Consider the following 21,432-nt stretch of genomic DNA (forward strand, 5'->3'; position numbering starts at 1 on the left):
CCCATGTATAGTATAAAGATCGTTATGTGACTGTGCATATACCTCATCGTTTGTTTGAAATTAATTTGTTAAATTCCATATTGATACAATTTAAATTAAAACAGAATTACATTTATTTTTTTATTTATAACTAGTATTAGTGAATATAAATAATGTCTATAGCCACAATAATAATAATAATAATAATAATAATAATAATAATAGCCATACTGTGAAAATAAAACATTTTGTTAACATGCCATTTCAAATAATTAAATCCATTTTTGATAGACACGGTACATAGCAACAGACTTTAAGGTGTACGCTAGGTTCAACATAAAAAAAAACATTAAAAAGGAGATGAAATTAGACAATAATGCACAAGCATTTTCGTATTAAAAACCGGCAAAAACGATTTGGAAATAGTAACAATGAACGGATAGTCAGGTTGTGAAACATATCGGGCCTGAGAAGTAATTACAAAATTCAATAAAAGACAGAAATTCCCAGTGTTACATCAAAGTGACAGAATACATAGTACAATACTTCCGTGCTAATCTGGAATTGTACTACATATTCTGTCACTTTTGATGCAGCACTGGGCATTTGTGTCTTTTGCTGTATACATTTGTCCACACTCAGTAGCACTCATTTTTGACACATATATATGTGCTGTATATATGATGTGGTGGATTTGGGGGTTCTTGAGCTTGCTGGGATTGTGTGTTTATTAATATTACAAAATTCTCAAGTTGTGAAATATTCATGTCTTTTTATCTTGGACTCTTAAAATGGCTGATACTGTGCTTGTTCTTGCAATGGAGAAGGAGTGGCTCAGTGAGTAAAGACACTGACTGACACTGAGATTGCTGCACGGGGGCTTGGTTCAATTCCCAGTATCAGCTCCTTGTGACCTTGGGCAAGTCACTTTATCTCCCTGTGCCTCAGGCACCAAAAACATAGATTGTAAGCTCTACAGGGCAGGGACCTGTGCCTGCAAAATGTCTCTGTAAAGCGCTGCGTACAATTAGCAGTGCTATACAAGAACATATTATTATAATGCCTTTATGACAGCCTGCTGGTCAGGGTATATTTGGAGTAACTGCAGCATTCTGTTTATGAGAAATCAGTTCATCTGCATTTTGTCTTATAATTTTATTTGATAATAAACGATACGGAGCCTCGGTACAAAGCGTTGGAATTGTTGGCATGAACATATATCTCAATTTATATTGCACTATTTTGCCCCTATGTACAAATGCACAAACCTTATTTTTCTCAATGTGCACCGTAAGCGTCAAACGTGGATTCAGTGAAATAATCTTTTCATTACCACTCATCCTTATGATGTACATGAGGTCAGATACTTAAGCTCACAGAACATGCTCATGACACATACAGTATGAGAGAGGAGCTGCCTAATGTAATCATGTAGAACAAACTTCTTTGGGCTATACTGGTCCGGGAGACGTATAGACTTGTTGCTCTTTGAAGAAGTCCATCACAAGCTGCTCTCCTGGGCCGAAGAAGTAATAATAATAATAATACTGACTGCTCTTCGGAAGCGCGGGAGGTGGAGCCTGCACACAATGGGATGTCGGAACTTGAGCTTGAATGCCATCCTGATTCCTGAAATTGATTACCACACACATTCCCAGCTAGCTCAAACTCCCACACCCATCATATCATGAGTATATATTTATGTCAAAAAGAGAGCTACTGGGCGTGGCAAATGTATACAACAAAAGACAGGGGAGCCCAATGCTACATCCAATTGACAAAACATATAAAGAAATAAGTATACAGTTTAAATACTTCAATAATAATAACATTTACTTGGTTAAACCCTTTGGCCAAAGCATCATAAGCCAGCATACCACGTCAAGGTATAACCAAAATGAATGCAGGTCCTACACTACACTGTGAGCCCTTCCCTTTACCCCTGTATGAGGGGAAAGAACCATAGTAGATCCTGTTCTTTGCACAAAGTGAAAAGACCTCCCAAGTTAAAAAGGTGAGGAGGAGGAATGAGTTCTGGGGGGAGGTGCCACACAGTGTAGTGTAGGACCTGCATTAATTTTGGTTATACCTTGACGTGGTATGCTGGCTTATGATGCTTTGGCCAAAGGGTTTAACAAAGTAAATATTATTATTATTGAAGTATTTAAACTTTATAATTATTACTTTATATGTTTTGTCAATTGGATGTAGCATTGGGCTCCCCTGTCTTTTGTTGATTCCTGAAATATCACGAGTGTGTGTGTGTGTGTGTGTGTGTGTGTGTGTGTGTGTGTGTGTGTGTGTGTGTGTGTGTGTGTGTGTGTGTGTGTGTGTGTGTGTGTGTGTGTGTGTGTGTGTGTGTGTGTGTGTGTGTGTGTGTGTGTGTGTGTGTGTGTGTGTGTGTGTGTGTGTGTGTGAGCCATTACATCATCTTGCTACGTTCTAGAAGATCTCAGGTGCACCTTGTTTTCTCTGACGAGAGTGGATGACTTTGCTGTGGGGGAAGTTCATTATCACCATATGGAACTTTCTGACCTTGCTAGGTGACACTTTACTTAATTCGTATTATTAATAACATCCTTTGATCAGTTTTATTGTTTTATTGGGCACTGCCGCACAGTTTGTTTTTCCTCTTGGTTATGGTGCATCAGGGAACGTATGATGGGGACAGAGAAATTAGGTTTTATAGTGAACATTTATACATGTCTCCAAGTGTAAAAATAACTCTCAGTTCCAGTCAGCTGCCTTTTATATAACTGCCTTTTATTATTGTGCAGGTGAGAAGTTACAGGAACATTACGCAAAGGGCTGCAATAAAGCAATGTGAAATGTGGTGAAAGAGAATGGCGGAACAATAAATGTCTGACCATGAATATAACAGCATCGCACCCCTCAGTCATGTGATGCCCGGCACTGGGGACTTACTCTGGCTCAAGGTCAAAGAAAAGGTTATTTGCATTTAAAAATCAGTGAGACAAAGTAGCAAAGACTTAGCAGCCTCCCTGCCCCCTAATCCTGCTGTACTGTGCCCCCCTCCCTGACTCCACCTACCTCCAACCACCCCACATGCTGCTGCACTTCTCTTAGTGTCCCCGTAGCCCCCCGCCCCCATACTGCTTAACCTCTCTCTGCCCCCTGGATGCACCTCTGTCTCTGTCATGATCACTCCCCCCCCCTTCAGTCACAGTATCCCCGTAAAATTCTGTGGCAGGACATCATCCCCTCATGCATGCTACACCACCTCAGTGGTATTGCTGGAGCATGGTGTGGGGGCACTGTGACTGGGGGAGGTGCAGCCAGAGGGTAGAGAGGGGTGAAGAAGCACATGGGGGGGCATAGTGAGGGCAGCATGAGGTGATCATTGGGGCAGGTGCACCTAGGAGACAGAGAAAGGTCTGATGGATCACAGCTCCATCTGAGTCTTGGTCGACCTTGATGACCTTGATGACATTACTGCCTGGCTTCCAATAGACAGACGGCACTCCAACACCTCTGCTTCTCTTCCAACGCGTTTCACAAGGGAACATATTCCCTGGTGATATTAATACTCATTATTTAACTATTTGGTGGGTTTAAAGAGACCCCTTCCTCGCTTCTCTTGCACCAAGAGTCTGCTGCTCTCTGACCCAGGTAAGACAGGAATGACAGTAGGTTGTGCCCGAGGATGGCGTGATGCAGGGATTCACCTGGTGCATGTATTGTGTGTGTCTGTGATGAAGTCGCCAATACCGTAGCGACGAAACGCGTAAGGGTTAAAACACTGATTGGGCTGAGCCTGGACCTTGCCTCTATCTCTGTTGGTTACTACGGAAGGGAGCTCCGGGAACTGAGGGAACGTATACCGCTGTGCCGGGGGACCGCTGTGTGGACGCACACTATCAAAGCTACGCGGCTGTACATGCGGAAGGATATCCCACACCTCCAGCTGCAAGATTAGAGTTCAGTACCGGCAGGAGAATCACAAGGGGACCCGAGTGCATGTTCAACGCGCATAATTCACTGATTTGTTGTGAGTGACCTGATTTTATCATTGCGGTAATAAACCTTTTACTATTTACACTACGGAGCTCGCTCCGTCCTCTTTGGTTTTCTAGAATTATCGAGGAAGGGGTTGATCCTGCGGATAGCTGTCTGGGCGTTCCAGTTTTTTTAATCTACTTTATTTTCAAGGTTTATTATTATTTTTGGCTTTCCCTTTCCTATTCCTTCCATTTCCCCTTCTTTCCATTCCTTTTTCCATTCCCACTTTTTTCCTTGTCATACATGTTGTGTGTCTGTCTGTTTATTGTGCTTTGTCCTATGGCACATTTTATTTAAGTAGGTATTCCCTCACATTCATTGAATACTCAATACTTGCTTGGCGCTGTTATTTTATGTTTTGTTTAAGTACTAGTAGTAGTATTATAACCTCACCACCAGTTCTGTAGCTCTGAGCGCTTTTTTCATTACAATACTTAATAATAATTATACCAGTCAAGGTTGGGATTACAGTAACCATGCTCTCTACAGTATAGTAGTATACGGGTAAATCAGGAGCAGTTGGGTAATAACACTGTTAGGTTACCTGTGCTGATATATTACATAGTAAATTGGCGTATTGTAGATTGGATACCACCTTGGTCTACCCTACTACTCTACCAGTGAATCATTTCCATTTTTGTTAACGCTCCCAGTTTATCTTTCACAATGCACCTGATTTACCTTTATCTTTTTCGGAGAACTTACATTTTGTAGTAATAGTACGTTTTTATTGTCAGAAGACAATTTTGTGCGATGTGTAGTCGAGACCAGCGGGGGCTCAACTCCAATCCTCAAGAAACCCCCACCCAACAGGTCAGGTTTTCAGGATATCCCTGCTTCAGCACAGGCGGCTCAATCAGAGACTCTGCCTTCGACTGAGCCTCTGATTGAGCCACCTGTGCTGAACCTGGGATATCCTTAAAACCTGACCTGTTGAGGGGGAGGGTGTTGAGGACTGGAGTTGAGCCCCCCCCCTTGTCTAGGACAGACAGTATGTCAAACAGATTCAGTCTAAATTGTCACAATTAACTAAAAGCCTCCAATCAAGCCCATTCTTTTATCTGTTCGATTTCTGTGTGACCGGCTGCTTTACACGATATAGAAATGACCCCTAGTCCAGATTCCAACTCATTCACTAAGTATCTCTACTCCAATCCCTTCTGACATGGGTGAGACCTGTAGCACCGGGGGAACATGGGTGTGGGAAAGCCAGGTCCCTCTTAGTGTGTAGACAAAACCAAGGTTAAATGCAAACTAAATCTTACTGGTACAGTAGTACCTATTCTGCAAATACAACCACACACAAACCTATAGTGCATATGTGAATTAATACATGATAGTGTGTACACGAGTTAACCAAACGTTTCACACGTGCGCAATGAGAAATGCGTCACACCCTTTACAATGACAGACCGCACATGTGCGGAGGACGGGACGCATTGTCCTTGTAAGTGATTTAACAACACAACTTTGTCATTAAATATAGAATATATAGGTTTATTAAAAATATTAAAAATATGTTAAAATTGTCATTAACATAAATAAGACAAAACATCCCATCATCCTTTCTTTACAATCACAACATCATATCCCGGAGCGCTGATACATTGTATAATATGTGCAGCATGTCATAGAGTTCATGATAAATTAATACAAATTTTATAAAAATATATTCTTCATTATTAACAATAGGCAAGCAGAGATACATCATGTATTGTGCAAATCTGGATATTACGGTCTTTTTATCATGTCCCCAGACTGGACATTATGTAGAATATTGTTGAGGCATTCACAGATCTGTATATTTTTCATGGCGTAGTATTAAGGTGCGTTGTGTGGATCTGCGCCCCACACACGTAAGTAAGTGATAGGGGAGGGGCTACATCAAAGAAAGAGGAGTCAGGGTTAGAGACACAATGTACATGTTACTGGCTGTATCAATGTTAGCACATCTACCCGTCATTGTCCTTCAGTCTTGTTACATACGTGTAACTCCCAGGCCTGAGCTGGCGTTACCTCACACAGCATGTGAAAGCTCCTGTCTGGGGGTTTGGGAAGAAGTAGAAATAAACATGGTAACAAATTATAAAGACTCCTTGGTAAAGGGCGGGATTTGGTCCCATGGTAAAAACCAACATTCCTCCCAACGACAGAATGCACAGTGTGGTCACCGTCTGGTCCTTAATCCATCGCTCCCTTTTATCTTTTACTGAAAGGCCCGGTCCCTTTCCCAGATATGAAGGCAGCTCCCGTATATAATAGAATGGCAAATGAATTGGTGAAAATGGCATGTTACCCCTTCACCCATTAGGCAGTCCGGCTGTGCTGCATTTTAGCACGGTTGAAGTCTCAGTTTTAGAAATCCGGCTAAAACTTAATTGAGAAACTTTTTGTTTTCTTCAGATTTTAATGTCCGGCCTTTTTATCTTTACCTGGAAAACAAACAGACAGGTGGTTATCTGGCAGCTGGCCTGGTCTGGAGAGTAAAGTTACATTAAAGATACTTGGTTTGTAGGTATCTCTGGGGTAGAAACAGCTTCAAATCTTTACTCTAAAAGATCTATGAGAAGAAAGGGTTTCATACATTCTCTGCCAGGGACACAATATAACAAAGAAGGGAGAGGGAGAGGGAGTAGGGGGTATGATACTTCTTATTGGCCCAACGAGTAGTTGATGTGTTACAAGCTTTCCAACCCCTCAGGGTCCTTCATCAGGTCAAAAAAGAAATATAAAACCTCTGTTTCCATATTTCTCCCATACCCGCCGAAGAACCCTAAGAGTTCGCAAATCTTGTAACATATGAACCACTCGTCAGTCCAGTAGCAGGTACCACACGGCCTACTCCTTCTCCTTCGTTTGTTATTTTACCAAATGGAAGAAAGGACCAACACTGCTACCCACACTGCCACATGGACATCAAAACATACTGCAGACTAATAGGTTATGTAGCACACTTCCCCCACTCCCTTGGAGAATGTGTGGCTACGGTGTGTGTGGTGCAATACCTGTGGCTCACAGGAGGTCTGAGCCTCCGCTGCAGGGAGCCTGGGGTGTAACTGGTACGGTGTTCTTCAGCGCCTCCACCTGCAATGGATTCTACCGTGTGGAATTACCCGTTACAGGACCTATGTACATATACTTATACAATAATTACACACAATGGGTAAAACATAAAATAACAACTTTACTACAGAACGATAATATGGCTACTGGTTACAGCCTACCCACAAGGCCTTGCACGGTCATAACCACCCGCCCAGTGTCCCACACACTTTTTCACAGTCCCCACAGTACCTGATGGGGCCCTCAGGCACCCAACCACTCTAGTGTCAACAAGGATATAACCCCTCACCCTTGTATGTGGTCAGCGCTGCCACTATAGTGTATATTGGTGCACTTGTGCGTGGGGTACCTGCCGGGTGCATCCGCACCCAGCATGCCGCGTCCTGCGATGGGGTACACGGATGCAACGATGATCAGCGTGGGATGTCCACCTCAAGGACAGTCTCTTCCGTGGGGGTGGTCTGGTCCCAGATCCCCAAGAGCCAGGATGCTGCTGTGTCCTGTCTGTGTCCCTCACTGCATGCTGCAGGGGCAGTTTCCCTATCTTCTGGGTCTGACCCTGTAGCAGCAACAAACTGAGGGGAGTTGGGCCTAGCTAGGGCCTATCGGGGTCTCTGGCCTAGTGCAGATGCCACAGGCACCTACACACTCACACCCTACCCCTTCAGTGTCCAGCTTCCAACTAGCAGTCCCTTTAACTGTCAGAATCCCAACTGTCAGAATTCTAACTGCCATATCTCTCAGCCCTATTGGTTGCCTGGCAACGCGTCCTGCAGCCCCTGAGGCTGTTGAAACTTGTAGTTCCCCTGCTGTGCTATACTCCTATGGAAAGGTAAGGGGACAAACAGGGGACCAAGGGGACCCAGGCTATAGTTAAATGTGGTTACATTTTGATGTAGTCTATGCAATTATATTTACCTCTGTTAATGAGTCAATTTTCTATAAATGTGGTTTCCAGCTGACTAGATTCGGATCTGATACTGAAGAGGACGTTGGTATTGTTGATTCTTTCATCTTGCTGAAGGCTGGGGAAACGCATGCACAGAGCAGTGAGGTGCTGAGTGTAACACATTGTTACTGGCATTGAAAGTAATACTATTCAGTGGCATTATATACAGGTAGAGGAGAAAGACATGTACTCACAGGAGAATGGGCTGCTCTTCCACAGAAACTCCGTCCTGGAAAGCCTGCAGTGAGAAAGGATGGTTACATTAAATAAAAGGGCGATAGGGAAACCCAGCCTACTGAACCAGACTGAGATCCTAATGTGTCAATACGGGGATACTACTGGGTACTGAGTGCCACTACATTTTATTTACAAAGTTTCTTAACACGAGCACACTATCCACTACAGAAGTACTTGCCTTTCTATAAGAAATGTACTTACAATTCTATGCACTTTGTGGCAGGGTGAAGTCAGGTACTGATAATTATGCCTGGGAAACCTACATCTGAGTCCTTCATCCAGCACTCAGAAGGTTAACGAAGTAAGAATAGGTGGGCAGTCAGGAAGTAAGCGGAGACAGCTGACCACCAGCTTGATAAGGAGGCTAATGCTTGTAGAAGGTGGCAGACTCAGACTACAGAGCTGTCCTGTGCAAGTTCCTATCCAGAAGGATTTCCTAAACTCTCTCTAGGGACAGAAATTCCCAAACAAATATACAGTAAGGACTTTTATATCGTTCCATAACTATTGTGGTGTATGTTTAGGGTTTGGGAACTGGACATAGCCAGCCAGCCCGATAGATAGGGCTTGGAGTGTTTAGCAAGTTCTCCCAATGGGGAGTAGGTGAGTTTTGTTTTGCCTTAAAGGGACAGTGTGCCCAAATGTTTAGTTGTGCTGTGAAGAAATAAAACCACTCAACATTTGCTTTAACCTGAAACTGCACATGTGGACTATTGTCTGACCTCGCCTACAGGCTGTCCTGCCACACACTTAGAGTACGTGCAGTCTCATTGTGTCTGCAGGTTTCACATTGAAACACTAAGGTACAGATCCCCATTGGGTGCTAAGCTTTAGCATGCCTCCACTTCCATTCACATGAAATAAAGCTTAGCACCCTTTGTGGATCTGGACCTTTGATTGCCAACTTTTCGTGTTAGGGCTGCCTCACTTTCAACGTTAATTTTAATATCTCATCTTGTATCATATTTCTTTGCACTGTGTCCGGAATCTATGTCTCTGTGTACTTGGTTGCTTCCATATACAGCTCAACCCCGTTATAGCGCGATCTGCTACAATGCATATCCGCATATAACAGGGTGTGAGCGTGGCTCACGTATAAAAATAAATAAAAAACTTTAAAGATTTTTTTTTTTTGATTTTTTTTTGTGGGCAATCTGCCAGGATTTGCTGAGAGGAATGTCCAGCTACACAAACAGACATATACACACACACACATATATATATACACACATATATATACACATATACATATATAAACACACACACACACTGTCCCCTCAGTCTGTCACTCTTACACACACACACCTCTCTCTCTCCCTCCCTGTACCTCCACTGGGGGGGAGGAGAAAAGGGAGCTGGTTCCTGCCCGGCTTCTCCTGACTCTGTGAGATCCTTCCCCCCACCTCTCGCAGACTCACAGCTTCTCTGCACAGCACACAGATCAGCTGCTACTGCTGCTGCAGATGCGGGGTAGTGCTGTGTGGGGGGGCTACCGCTTCACTGGCTTCAGGGAGAGCTGGGAGAGTTATCGCGGCGCCTTTTTTTTTTTTTTTTTTTAAGTCATGATCTTGATAATAATGCGGTCTCATTCTGTGGCCCCCAAGCATCGCGTTATAATGGGGTTCACTGTGTGTGTAAAAATCTGCACCTACAAAAATCCCTTGCACATATATGGAAAAGAAAAGGAAATTCCTTTTTTCAGAAGGGTCTCTTCTTTATAGAATATATAAGCCCCAGACACATCTGTGTCACACACCTTTCCGTGTCCTCTTCGCCACCTTTCTTCTTGCGGCAGAAGTAGACAGCGAGTCCAATGCCCAACATGAGAAGGAAGAGGAAGGCCAGAGCTCCGAATAATATCCCGAAGAAAGCGTTCAGGTTCATGGAGAGGGTCTCACACTGCCTCCCGGAGGTGGTGTACATGGTGAAGGGGACACACCTGAGGTAAGACAAAAACGTGCGGGGTTAATGCAGCCAGAAATCAACTCTACTCACCATGAAAATACATGTCTGGTCTCTTTTTGCCATTGTGAAGTAAACACTTACATTTCAATACAAAAATAACTTCAGTTACAGTAATAAAAAAAAATAATAGAATGAATATACAGATTGTGCGTTTTATTTGCTTCTGTGTTATTCCTAAAACTAAACATTATCTTGTTTATATTTAAAAATATAACTGTTTTACCCCTGATTCCCAATACACATCTTGATTAGATGATCTTACAATCCCTCATTTATCCCACCCAACAATATGTGTTATGAATTCATTATTTTTGGGGGGGGAATTTCTACATGTTACATGCCTGTAATGTTCGCTCATTTCTGATACCACTTACTCTCATTCATTGGGATAAACCTCCCCTAATGGGATCTGACTCTTTAACAGGATCAATAACCTCAAAGATGTAAATCCAGTCTTATTGTTAAATGCCAGAATGATTCCATGAAATAGATCCCACACGTTGCATGTAACATGTACTAACCCCACCGGGGGCTACTCACCTGCAGATAGTCTCATTCTGCAGCTGCTGACAGATGGCACCATTCTTACAATAACTCCTGCACACTGACACACATTCTAATGTGTTATTGTCCAACGTGTATCCACCGTACCCAAATACATCACAGGAGAAATATCCCCGCAGTTCCGCCAGCGACCCTGAAGAAATGAGTGGTTACATATTAGCAAACATAAAGCCTGGGAACTTCTTTAGCAGAGAGATGGGTTGTGACAGTGTGGTCTTTTCATGATAACTCGGGTGCTTCACCCTTAATTCCAAGAGGAACCAGTGGTGTGCTGCAATGCAGGGCTGATTCTGCTAGCAGTGACAGGGTTAAGCAGATCAGATTGCACCCACAGATCACAGACTCTGTCACTTTGCTATCAGAGGGGCCTCACACACAGGTGTCTGACACTGAGCACTTTCATTGGCTGTTTTATGGATACTCAAAACTCTTTACTTACTTACCTGTTAAAACAGCTCTTAGAATATTAATGCGTTCATTTGTTCTTTCCCACATTTAAAAAAAAACTGGAGCCCTAATTTAATCAATAACAAATTAATAACATTTCTGTTACATTCATCTGATGTAATAATGAATCTGCTGTATATAGCGACGAATTATCCCATACAAGGTTTGTGCCACTAATTGTACCACTGTACAAGAATCAGTGCACACTGGGAAATACAACATTCCAGCTGCTGTATTACACAGAAGGGATTGGAGAGGGGATGAGGCAAGTTTAGTCATACAAGTTTTTCTTTTCCATTATTTAGCTCTCTGTAGTGATTAAACCGTTTACAACGAAGATATGAAAATGTTTTCATCACATTTACACAAAAAGCCTGTGCACTTCAGTATATAGAAGACCTTTATATGTGTAAGGCATTAATACCTCATTACACGCAGTATTAAACTCACATCTTTGTATATTATTAAAACCCACACACTAACAAATACATCCACCCATAATGCCATGTGGTGCATGCAGAACTCATTTCCACCTGTAACCCAATCTTGATACAATTAAATTATGCACAAGACTCACTGCTGTCACCGTCTGTGACGTCCTCAATTCTAATATTTGGAACAGATGTGCGAGGTTGCTTCAGAATGAATTCCTTGATGATACCCAGTAATTCCTCATTCAGCTTCCTAATCGCCGTGATGTTCGCGGTGTAGTTAAATTCAGAGGTGAGGGTTGATATGAAATTTTCCAATCCATTTCTACAACAGAATGTAAGAGCGAGGAAATGAATCTCAAAGCACCGGCAGAAACTGACCCCTGAGGGTGTTTATTCAGAGATTCAGTTAACCCAAGGACACAAATAAATACAAAGGCCGAGCTATTTATCAAAGTCTCCGGATTACAAAACCAGAACAAACACAGCAGCGAACGTATCAAGGCAGCAGATACAATTCTTTCCGTAGCATTGATCAATCCTGTGCTGTTTTCTTACATCAGACTTGCAGCTGTGCAACACGGAGACTTAAAAACATCCCCAGACTCTCATGGTCCTAATGGGAGAAGGAGATCACGTGGTAATGGCAGCAGCTTGTACTCACCGGAAATTACTGATGCTATTAAAACCGGGTATTGAAATCTCATCCATGACTTGCTGAACCTGGAGAGACACAGGTGTTTCATTAGTAAGGTTATTACATTAATACCAGGAAGTGCCAGCATTAAGATATTATGTGGCCTGCAGTCCTAACAGGATCGTTGAGTTATTTCTTTGCAACACGACTGTAGCGCTAAAAAGAAGTAAAAACCTTAATACAATATGTGTGGTACTGTATGTCTGGAGGACGTTATATGACATCTTATATATGGTGTATAGGGGGTTTCATGCATCTCTGATAATGGGTATCAGAGCGCGATCGGGGGGCGCTAACTGCCCAGACACCCATTATCTGAGCTGGGTGAATCCCCTCATAGTTTGCTGTCTGAAATGAGGTTACGCACATAGTGTCGTGTTGTATACAGGAGTGATACAATTTAAAAAAAAACAGAATTGTTTATTTGTAAAAAATAAATGATTATTAGAATATTTAATAATAGACATACTGTGAAAACAATAACAAATGTTAACGTATTCCGTATAATGAAACATCATCGCGCTTCGGCGAAAACGTTTCTACTTAAAGGGCGTCTTATTCTGCGCTGAAAATATAAACAGACTGTAGGATTTGTGCAGGGTATACCATGGTACCCTTCTGGGGCAATATCAACAAATGTTTTGCCGCACAGATACACATTTTTCTGTACATAATGTACCATTTACATCTGTGTGTTGTTTGCGCTAATATACCTGTCCAAAAAAACATTTTTGACGCTTAAAGCGCACATTGAAAAAAAAGGTTAGTACATAAATGCGCACACATGCAATATACTTTTTCATTTTCTAGCGTCAAATTTACACCAAATATTAGGTTTGTGACAGTACATAGACTCCTCTGTCATTTAGAGTTTGCTCTGAGTTTCATATATTCCTGATCAAGGCATATAGTCCTGGCAAAACGCCGCGAAATTCAAAGGAGCAAAAGGGAGAGAATAAAAACGATTTAATGTGCAAAAAAAGAGGATTATACTGACATGTTTCGCCAAGAATTGGCTGTATCAAAGTGCAACTCCTAAACGTTTTTGCACATAGAAGCATCTAGAGGATTCAAACTTCAAGGATATTTTACCCTGCAAGTGAAGAATGACCCTGCAAACTCCTATGGTTGTTGCTTCTCACTAGGAAGTGACACAGAACATTTATTCAATCAACAGTGAGTATTACTCCAATTATTGCTGGACTTATAATTTGTTACGGAGGAGTGATGTCTATGCGTTTGAATATATATATGGTCATCTGACCGCAGTTCAATGCAAAATCCTCATACTGTACATTTATCCAGTCAAGTCTTGCAAAAGGGTTTTCCTCAGCCTCTTTTTCCTATTGAATTGCATTATTGAAAGGATTCAGGATTTTCGACTGTGAATTGCTTTCTTTTTTAGTGTTCCCACCTATTGGAGCCCCAGTCACCTTCCCTATTGAGGTTAATCTCTTATATTCCAGATCAGCAGATTGGACACGGCAATTAAACTAGAGGAGAAAAACACATTCCCGCTTTAATGTGCATCAAGAATCCTATGTTCCGTGTTCCATTTAAACCCTCGCAGTGCGTGTAACTCCGACCCCATGTATGTAACACATCAATATCCTGTACGTGCAGTTTGTAAAGCATGTTAAACGTGCACATTTGCAGTACAGAAAGCGGGTACGTTTGTGATCGGAACAGCTTAGTTCCCCAGGGCCGAACACAGAAATTATAATGACTCAAACATGAAACCCGCGCCCCAAGATGACGTGTACATACCTTGTTGTAAGCTTCGGTTTCACTGATAGTTGAATTGATCGTTGATTTGAGTCTTAAGTGCACAGTTCTCTTCGGTGTATCTACAGACAAAATAAATAATATGTCTCATTTACAATATATTCAGCCTTAAAATATAACAAAGTTAACGACTCTGATTTATGAAGAACATATGGATCTGACACCTTTAAATGAACCAACATGGCCGCTCTAGATAATTTGTATGTGCCTGTGGCACGGAAGAGGTTAAGGAGAGGTTAATTATAATCTGCCTTGATATTTGCATTGGCAGAGAGCACACGACAGCCGGAGATCGGCGAATGTGGCGAAATTCGATTAACTGTTCATTGTTATTTTTCATTCTGGAATTTTTTTAATATCTCTTTATAATATTCTCTGGAATATTTTAAATATTTTTCAATTTTGCCAATATTTTCTAACATTCTTCATTTTTTGCAAATTTTTTAATATTCTATTTTTTTAGTTTTTTTGGTGAATTTTCAAATATCCTCCCATTTTCATTTTACTAATAATCAAATTAAAAGAAACTCAACTTTAGTGGCGACTTTTGTAGAATGCCAACAAATGTAAGAATTTTCGAAAATGTGCAAAAACAACATATTTACAGTGAATACAAATTTGGGCAAATAATTTGCCTCTCTCTAGACACCAAAGATCGGACCTGGACTCACCTGGCTTAGCCTGCGCAGGGAAATTGTTGCCAGCGATGGTGCAGCGCTCGTCGGTGAATGCCGGGTGACACGCACATATCTGGGAGGAGCAGGACTGCCCCACCCTGGAGCACGTTCCTCCAATGCCGCAGTAGTTTGGGTCACAGGGAGCACAGGTACACACCCTGCCATTCCCTGCAAATATGAAGGAGAACATGGAATATATATCACCATAAATTAGTGTGTTATACAACATTGTACTTCAAAGTCCTAGTGGCTGTATATTGGTCCTGGAGAGAAGGAGATCTGCTGTAGGTTGATACCTTTTAGCGAAAGAACATTCAAGTTCCTTATAGATTAAATAAAAGTGTAACGAGCTTTCCAAACATTAAGTGACTCACTACACTGGCAGAAGAAACCAATGAGGTTTCAAAAGCTGTGTACAGTACAATTTAATTGATGAAGAACGCTAATGTTGGAGAGCTTGTTTATAGCAAGTTAAATTCCTACTTTAGCACTTCCGGAATCACAAGCCGATGCAGACAGGCCAAAACTGCTGTAGTGTATTGGTACATTGGCGTTGATACAATTTGCTCCTTGTCGTGTTACAATTGTTCTTGCTTGTGTCAGTGTGTGCTGTTGTCAAATGTACAAACTTGCTAATGTATTTTGCATTTGACCTTGATCTCTCAGGCACAGAGGTCACCTCCAACCTGTCAGGGTTATTAGACAAAGAGGAAAAGGAAACACTGACAGTTCCAGATGCAAACTTTGATGCATTATCTATTATATTCTGGTGTTGGTGCAGGTGGCATGGATTGCTGATACCCAGCACAACGTGCTCGGTTACCTGACACCAATACCGAAAAGGCTTTCATTAAAAGAAGAGGAGCCTTACTCTGATATGGGTTTGCAGGTAGAAAGGTATTTAGGGAGTTACCTGTGAATCCTGCGTTACATTCACAGATGTAGTTTCCAATGGTGTTGGTGCATTTGGCGTTAGGTGAGCACGGATTGCTTGCACACTCATTAATATCAGCACAAAGTGTTCCATTACCTTACAGGAAACAAAGAAATGCAACAATTAGTTAGAATCTGACACTACAAAGCACATAAAAGGGAGATTCATGGTATTCAGGAAAATGGCCGACAAGTCCATCTGCAGAAGGGATTTTTGAGGTCTGTAATTCCAGTTGTAACCGTATCGAGGACAAAGTCTTAACCTGTCCAAAAAAATATTACAAGTCATGAAAGTAGGATTGTCTATTTGTGTGATATACCTCAAGAAGACGAAGTTCTGCCACCTTTTTGGGAATCAACAAGGAGCTGTATATAGTATATAGAGCTTTATTTAGTGATTATGATATTATTAGGAAAAGGCATGGAATAGTACCTGGGAGACACAGAGAAATTCTGTTTGCAATCAGATTACTTCAACTAAATAATTATTTATTGTAGTTTAGATACAAATTCATATTTCTTTGCTTAGGAATTTAGCTTCCCTTCACCCTAATAAACCACCTCTGATTTTATTAAAGATTACTGACGATCTCTTTGCCACCATCACAATGCAATCTTCTCCCTAAAACAGCAATACAGACACATGCAGACGCTGATGGGATATGTAGGAGCCATTAGGACTCCTCATTAGATAAGCGGTGCGAATAAAGCTGGAAACATTATAGAACGGTCATTCAATTGCCAGTCCTGTAAAGTATTTAAAAAGGCAAAGTAATATGGAATCGAATAATATCCATTTCTCTTTTCTATGCATTGGATGTTCTCAGAGTGCCACAAATATAAAGCAAGGTTTCCACCCATGAGGTGTCTGCACCATGTTTGGGTTTGCTGGACTCATGAAATGTCTGCTATTTTGTCCTAGAGACAGATATTCAATGAGTTAGCTATGAATACGGTGTTACATGCACATGTGTAGTACCCGATGGTACACGTAACATTGTGTAGACATGACCTGTCTAGACACTGATCAATATCAGCACAAAGAATATCATTACCCGATTCACAATACAGACAGACAGGTGTAAATGACTCCTGGAGATTCTTTAACGCATCACAAGTCATTGACTAATTACAAGAAGAGGGGCCCTGCTCACGGTGGAGATCCAATATTGTCTCCTAACAAGTTAAGGACTGACAAGCAGTGAACAAAGCTCGGTATCTCTGTATACGGGAGGGAGGAGGAATAATGTCTCAGCTCTGCAGTCACTGAGAGAGAAAGGAGAGAAGACTAAGGAGATACTGACCTACTGGGCAGCACTATTATAAAAACACTCTGCTAACCCCCACTTTAGGACAATCCCAAGTACAGTACGCTGCTATCTCTGAGACGGTCAGTGAGGACACGGTCAGTGAGGAGCAGCTCGGGTCTGCAGGTAAAAGGTATTTAATGAGTTACCTGTGAATCCTGCGTTACAGGCACATGCAAAGCTTCCGATGGTGTTGGTGCAGAAGGCGTTAGGTGAACACGGATTGCTCGCACACTCATTAATATCAGCACAATCAGTTCCATTACCTTATAAAACAAAGACACGTAACAATAAGACATGGAGAATCAGACAATACAAAGCACATTAAACAGAGATGTTTAATATATAGTTTAGTCACATAGTTTGAGCAGTCCTCTCCTTCCTTTATTGTTTATCTTTTTCCACAACATTAACCGGGGGAGGGTTAATTTTCCCAGTTAATGTTGTGGCAAAATATAAACAATAAAGGAAGGTGGGGACTGCTCAAACTATGTGACTAAACGATATATTAAACACCTCCCTTATAAATAGCATTACAATGTGGCATGTATGTTACACTGCTATTGTATTGTCTCAAAACACTTTGTAACACTGTGTGGAACTGATGAGGGATCTCCTGAGATTTTGTGAGCTCCCAGAATAGATACACATAGTTTTATTAAGGGTTTGAGACAATACAACTCTTTACAATTATAAGGAATTTTAAAGTAAATGCCACAGTGTTGATTTTTTATAAGGGGTATATTTATTTTTCAGTCTCCCTTTATTTGTTTATTGCAAGTATGTAACTTCCGTGGGGAACTTGCAATGTGATGGAGATATATAAAATATATTTTATTTGTTGGATATCACCTTTTATCACGTTTACATTGCAGAATACTCACCAGTAAACCCCTGCTTGCAGGTGCAGTTATAGCTCTGCAGGGTGTTCGTACAGGTAGCATTAGGGGAACATGAATTATTTTGGGAGCATTCATCAATATCTGTCAGAATAAACAGAGCACAAGTGATCTGAATATCATCAGAAGAATGTGACTTACTTTATACATTTACCTGAACAGAAAAGAGAATGTAGCAATATGCACAATAAAGTTCAATATCACCAATATTAGACTAACTTTCCTATGTCTGGTTAATAGCTATTCTTTATGTAATGATGCAGAGGATGTAAACAACAGTTCATTGTATATAACAAATACAAATGTCAGGCTCATATCATGTGGGAGATTATGTAAGAAGTGTCAGGCCTAATATCCTAGGAATCCCACTCATGCTGTTTGTTTGGGGGTGACTATTTCCCCTTTTGCTGTTACAGAAGAATTGATAAATAACATTGATACACGAGATTGATACACGAGATTGATACACGAGATTGATACCCGAGATTGATACCCGAGATTGATACCCGAGATTGATACCCGAGATTGATACACGAGATTGATACACGAGATTGATACCCGAGATTGATACACGAGATTAATACACGAGATTGATACACCACAGAGGAGCAATTCCTATGAGATGAATGCACTGTCCTGTGCCACAACTACCGGCTATTATCATTTCTTCCCATCTAGCCGATGCTGCTCTCTATAGACACACCTGGCCTGCGTACTAACCATATGGGACACTCCTGTTATGGACAGGTTAGTGGGACGGTTTCCTTAAAGCAATACAAAGTGAATTGTGTCAAGTGGTTATAAAATAAGCGGCTTTCATATGGAACCCTCTTGGCCAATAGCCTGCATTGGTTTTACTGCTGTTACTCACCTGAGCAATGCAGCCCATCCCCAGCGAGCCCCTCAGGACATGGCCCACAGCCTGTTTTCGGGTCACATTTTACCCCAAGGAAACAATCTTGAGTGCAGAGATCTGGAGGGGTCCTGCAGAAGGCTCCGGAGTAACTACTTGCGCAGTTACAGCTCGCTACCTGTTTAATGATCAGAACAAACAGCTGATTCAATGTAACAGCATTTCAAGATACTCCAAGGAAAATAAACAGAATATCTAATAACAGATGTGAAACATATTGCAATAGTGTAATTATAACAGGTAATCTTGTATGTATAATGGATAAAGGTGCAATATAAGTAATGAATTCATAATTGTATTATTCATCGCTTAAGAAAATAATGTGTATAAAGCCGCCCAGCACTTAGGTATTTGGGGATGATAAGGAGGGAACATTAACACAAGCACTGAGGTCACTTGGGTGACAAATTAATCTGTTTCCCATACTCACATAAAGAGAAGTGTCATTGATTCTGGTGACCTGGGTATAGTCACATTCACTGCTGACATTACAGTCACAGACAACAAACTTGGGTTGGAAGGACGAGGAGAGGTTCTGGGAATCTGTGGCTAAGAGCTGGAAGGTGAAGCCCTCCGTGCTGGATGGGATCCAGGTCAGAAGCCCTTCATCTGAGCAGAAAGTAAGGAGATCCATAAGAAGAGGTGAAGTGTGTGTGACTTTGCTCTAATAATAACAAAAGCAGCTTTATCCAGAGAGATTCATCATCTGCCACCTGCACATAGCTGACCACTGAGCTCCCAGCAAGATGGGAGGGAGAAATATGGAAATGTCGCCCTAAGTACATGTGTCAGAGAGGAGCGTTGTGACAGAAAGGAAATATAGAAGGAAACAAATGAGTACTCCAGCATTAGGGGAGACCTTTCATATTTGTACTAATAATAGATATTGTAAGACAAGTTTTCGAGAGTTCTCCTCTCTTCCTCAGGTCTGCGATACTGATTTACAGAGATTCCATGAGCTTAACACAGGAGAAAAAAAAAAAGACCAATACCCATCTAAGGCAGATCATACAGAGAAGGGATAAACAGACAGAGCAATAAATTGATAAAAGGGACAGTGAGACACAGGACCATACATCCATCAGCAGTGTGCAGGGGGGAGAGGGGGTAAGGGTCAGTGAGATACAGGACCATCCATCAGCAGTGTGCAGGGGGGGATGGGGGATGACAGAGAGGCAGGGAGAAACATTACAAAAACATTACAAAAACTGAAATCCTATCAGCATTAATCCTCTTGTTTTAGTGTCAAAGCGTATCATCATTTTGAGTTTGAATGTTTTCCATTCTTGAGTGCTATAACATACAGTATACCAGTAAGTATTTTTATCCTCCCCTCCTTCACACTGCTGATGGATGTATGGTCCTGTGTCTCACTGTCCCTTACCCCGTCTCCCCCCTGCACACTGCTGATGGATGTATGGTCCTGTGTCTCACTGTCCCTTACCCCCTCTCCCCCCCCCTGCACACTGCTGATGGATGTATGGTCCTGTGTCTTTGGACGCGCAGTTGTGTCAGTCTCCTACTTGGAGCTGTTTTAATGTAGTGCCTTAAGTCTCCTGGTTTTATCTATGCAGACGGCATTAGCTTGATAAATATAACAACAGGCAGTGAGTCTGCTTTCCTGCTATACACATTACATGATATATACACAATCTGAGCCTCTTTGCTGAGAAACTCTATGTCAATGGCACCGCGAGTTCCAGCCTAACTATACTGAGGGTATTGTGGATTGATTGTGTTTGTATCAGCGTCACTTCTCAAACATATGCACTTAACACATAGGTGTTCGCTGCTATATATATCATTGCAGGATTGCTGAGTCTGTGACCGGTTAAAGGCTCACTGGGCAGTGAGTCTGCTTTCCTGCTATACACACAATCTGAGCCTCTTTGCTGAGAAACTCTATGTCAATGGCACTGCGAGTTCCAGCCTAACTATACTGAGGGTATTATGGATTGATTGTGTTTGTATCAGCGTCACTTCTCAAGCATATGCACTTAACACATAGGTGTTCGCTACTATATATATCATTGCAGGATTGCTGAGTCTGTGACCAGTTAAAGGCTCACTGAGTAGGATACGGTTACCTACAGTCTGCATATATACTCCAGAGGGGTTAACACCCTGACTTGCAGCATCCACTGTCCTGTCAAACCCAGGAATATTACATTTGGGTTTGTACAATCATACATTCATCTGACATGGTTGCACGTTATTGAAGATTTAATTCATTTTTTTAAAACATTTAGTACATTACGTTTGGTAATATATGTTTTAAGTAAATTTATTAAAAGTTAGATTTTATAATATGTAGGTGTGCAGTTAGTGAATTCTTTAGGGGACTCATTCATTTGGTGTTCCCCTTCCCCCTCTTTTTGCCTGATTACAAAAACTGAAATCCTATCAGCATTAATCCTCTTGTTTTAGTGTCAAAGCGTATCATCATTTTGAGTTTGAATGTTTTCCATTCTTGAGTGCTATAACATACAGTATACCAGTAAGTATTTTTATCCTCCCCTCCTTCACACTGCTGATGGATGTATGGTCCTGTGTCTCACTGTCCCTT

At 41.5% G+C, this 21,432-nt stretch overlaps 1 protein-coding gene across 5 annotated transcripts in view; it reads right to left on the minus strand.

The window, feature by feature from the left end:
* Positions 1-21,432, minus strand: part of LOC142466165 (uncharacterized) — a 206,534-nt gene that overhangs the window by 112,877 nt on the left and 72,225 nt on the right. For 3 of the 5 annotated variants that reach the window (XM_075570994.1, XM_075570995.1, XM_075570992.1), the window contains 14 exons: positions 19,293-19,475; positions 18,825-18,980; positions 17,939-18,037; positions 17,204-17,320; positions 15,728-15,844; positions 14,809-14,982; positions 14,120-14,199; positions 12,320-12,378; positions 11,802-11,980; positions 10,754-10,910; positions 10,005-10,187; positions 8,206-8,249; positions 7,981-8,087; positions 5,458-6,431 (listed from right to left, as the gene is read on the minus strand). In XM_075570994.1, the coding sequence (XP_075427109.1) occupies positions 8,002-8,087; positions 8,206-8,249; positions 10,005-10,187; positions 10,754-10,910; positions 11,802-11,980; positions 12,320-12,378; positions 14,120-14,199; positions 14,809-14,982; positions 15,728-15,844; positions 17,204-17,320; positions 17,939-18,037; positions 18,825-18,980; positions 19,293-19,475 (1,634 nt within the window). In that variant the 3' untranslated portion in view covers positions 5,458-6,431; positions 7,981-8,001. Of the gene's footprint in view, positions 1-5,457; positions 6,432-7,980; positions 8,088-8,205; positions 8,250-10,004; positions 10,188-10,753; positions 10,911-11,801; positions 11,981-12,319; positions 12,379-14,119; positions 14,200-14,808; positions 14,983-15,727; positions 15,845-17,203; positions 17,321-17,938; positions 18,038-18,824; positions 18,985-19,292; positions 19,476-21,432 lie in introns of those variants that run through there. The other 2 variants (XM_075570993.1, XM_075570996.1) reach the window with 2 other exon arrangements.

Source organism: Ascaphus truei, chromosome 14, assembly GCF_040206685.1.
Source record: "Ascaphus truei isolate aAscTru1 chromosome 14, aAscTru1.hap1, whole genome shotgun sequence".
Taxonomy (NCBI): Eukaryota; Metazoa; Chordata; class Amphibia; order Anura; family Ascaphidae; genus Ascaphus; species Ascaphus truei.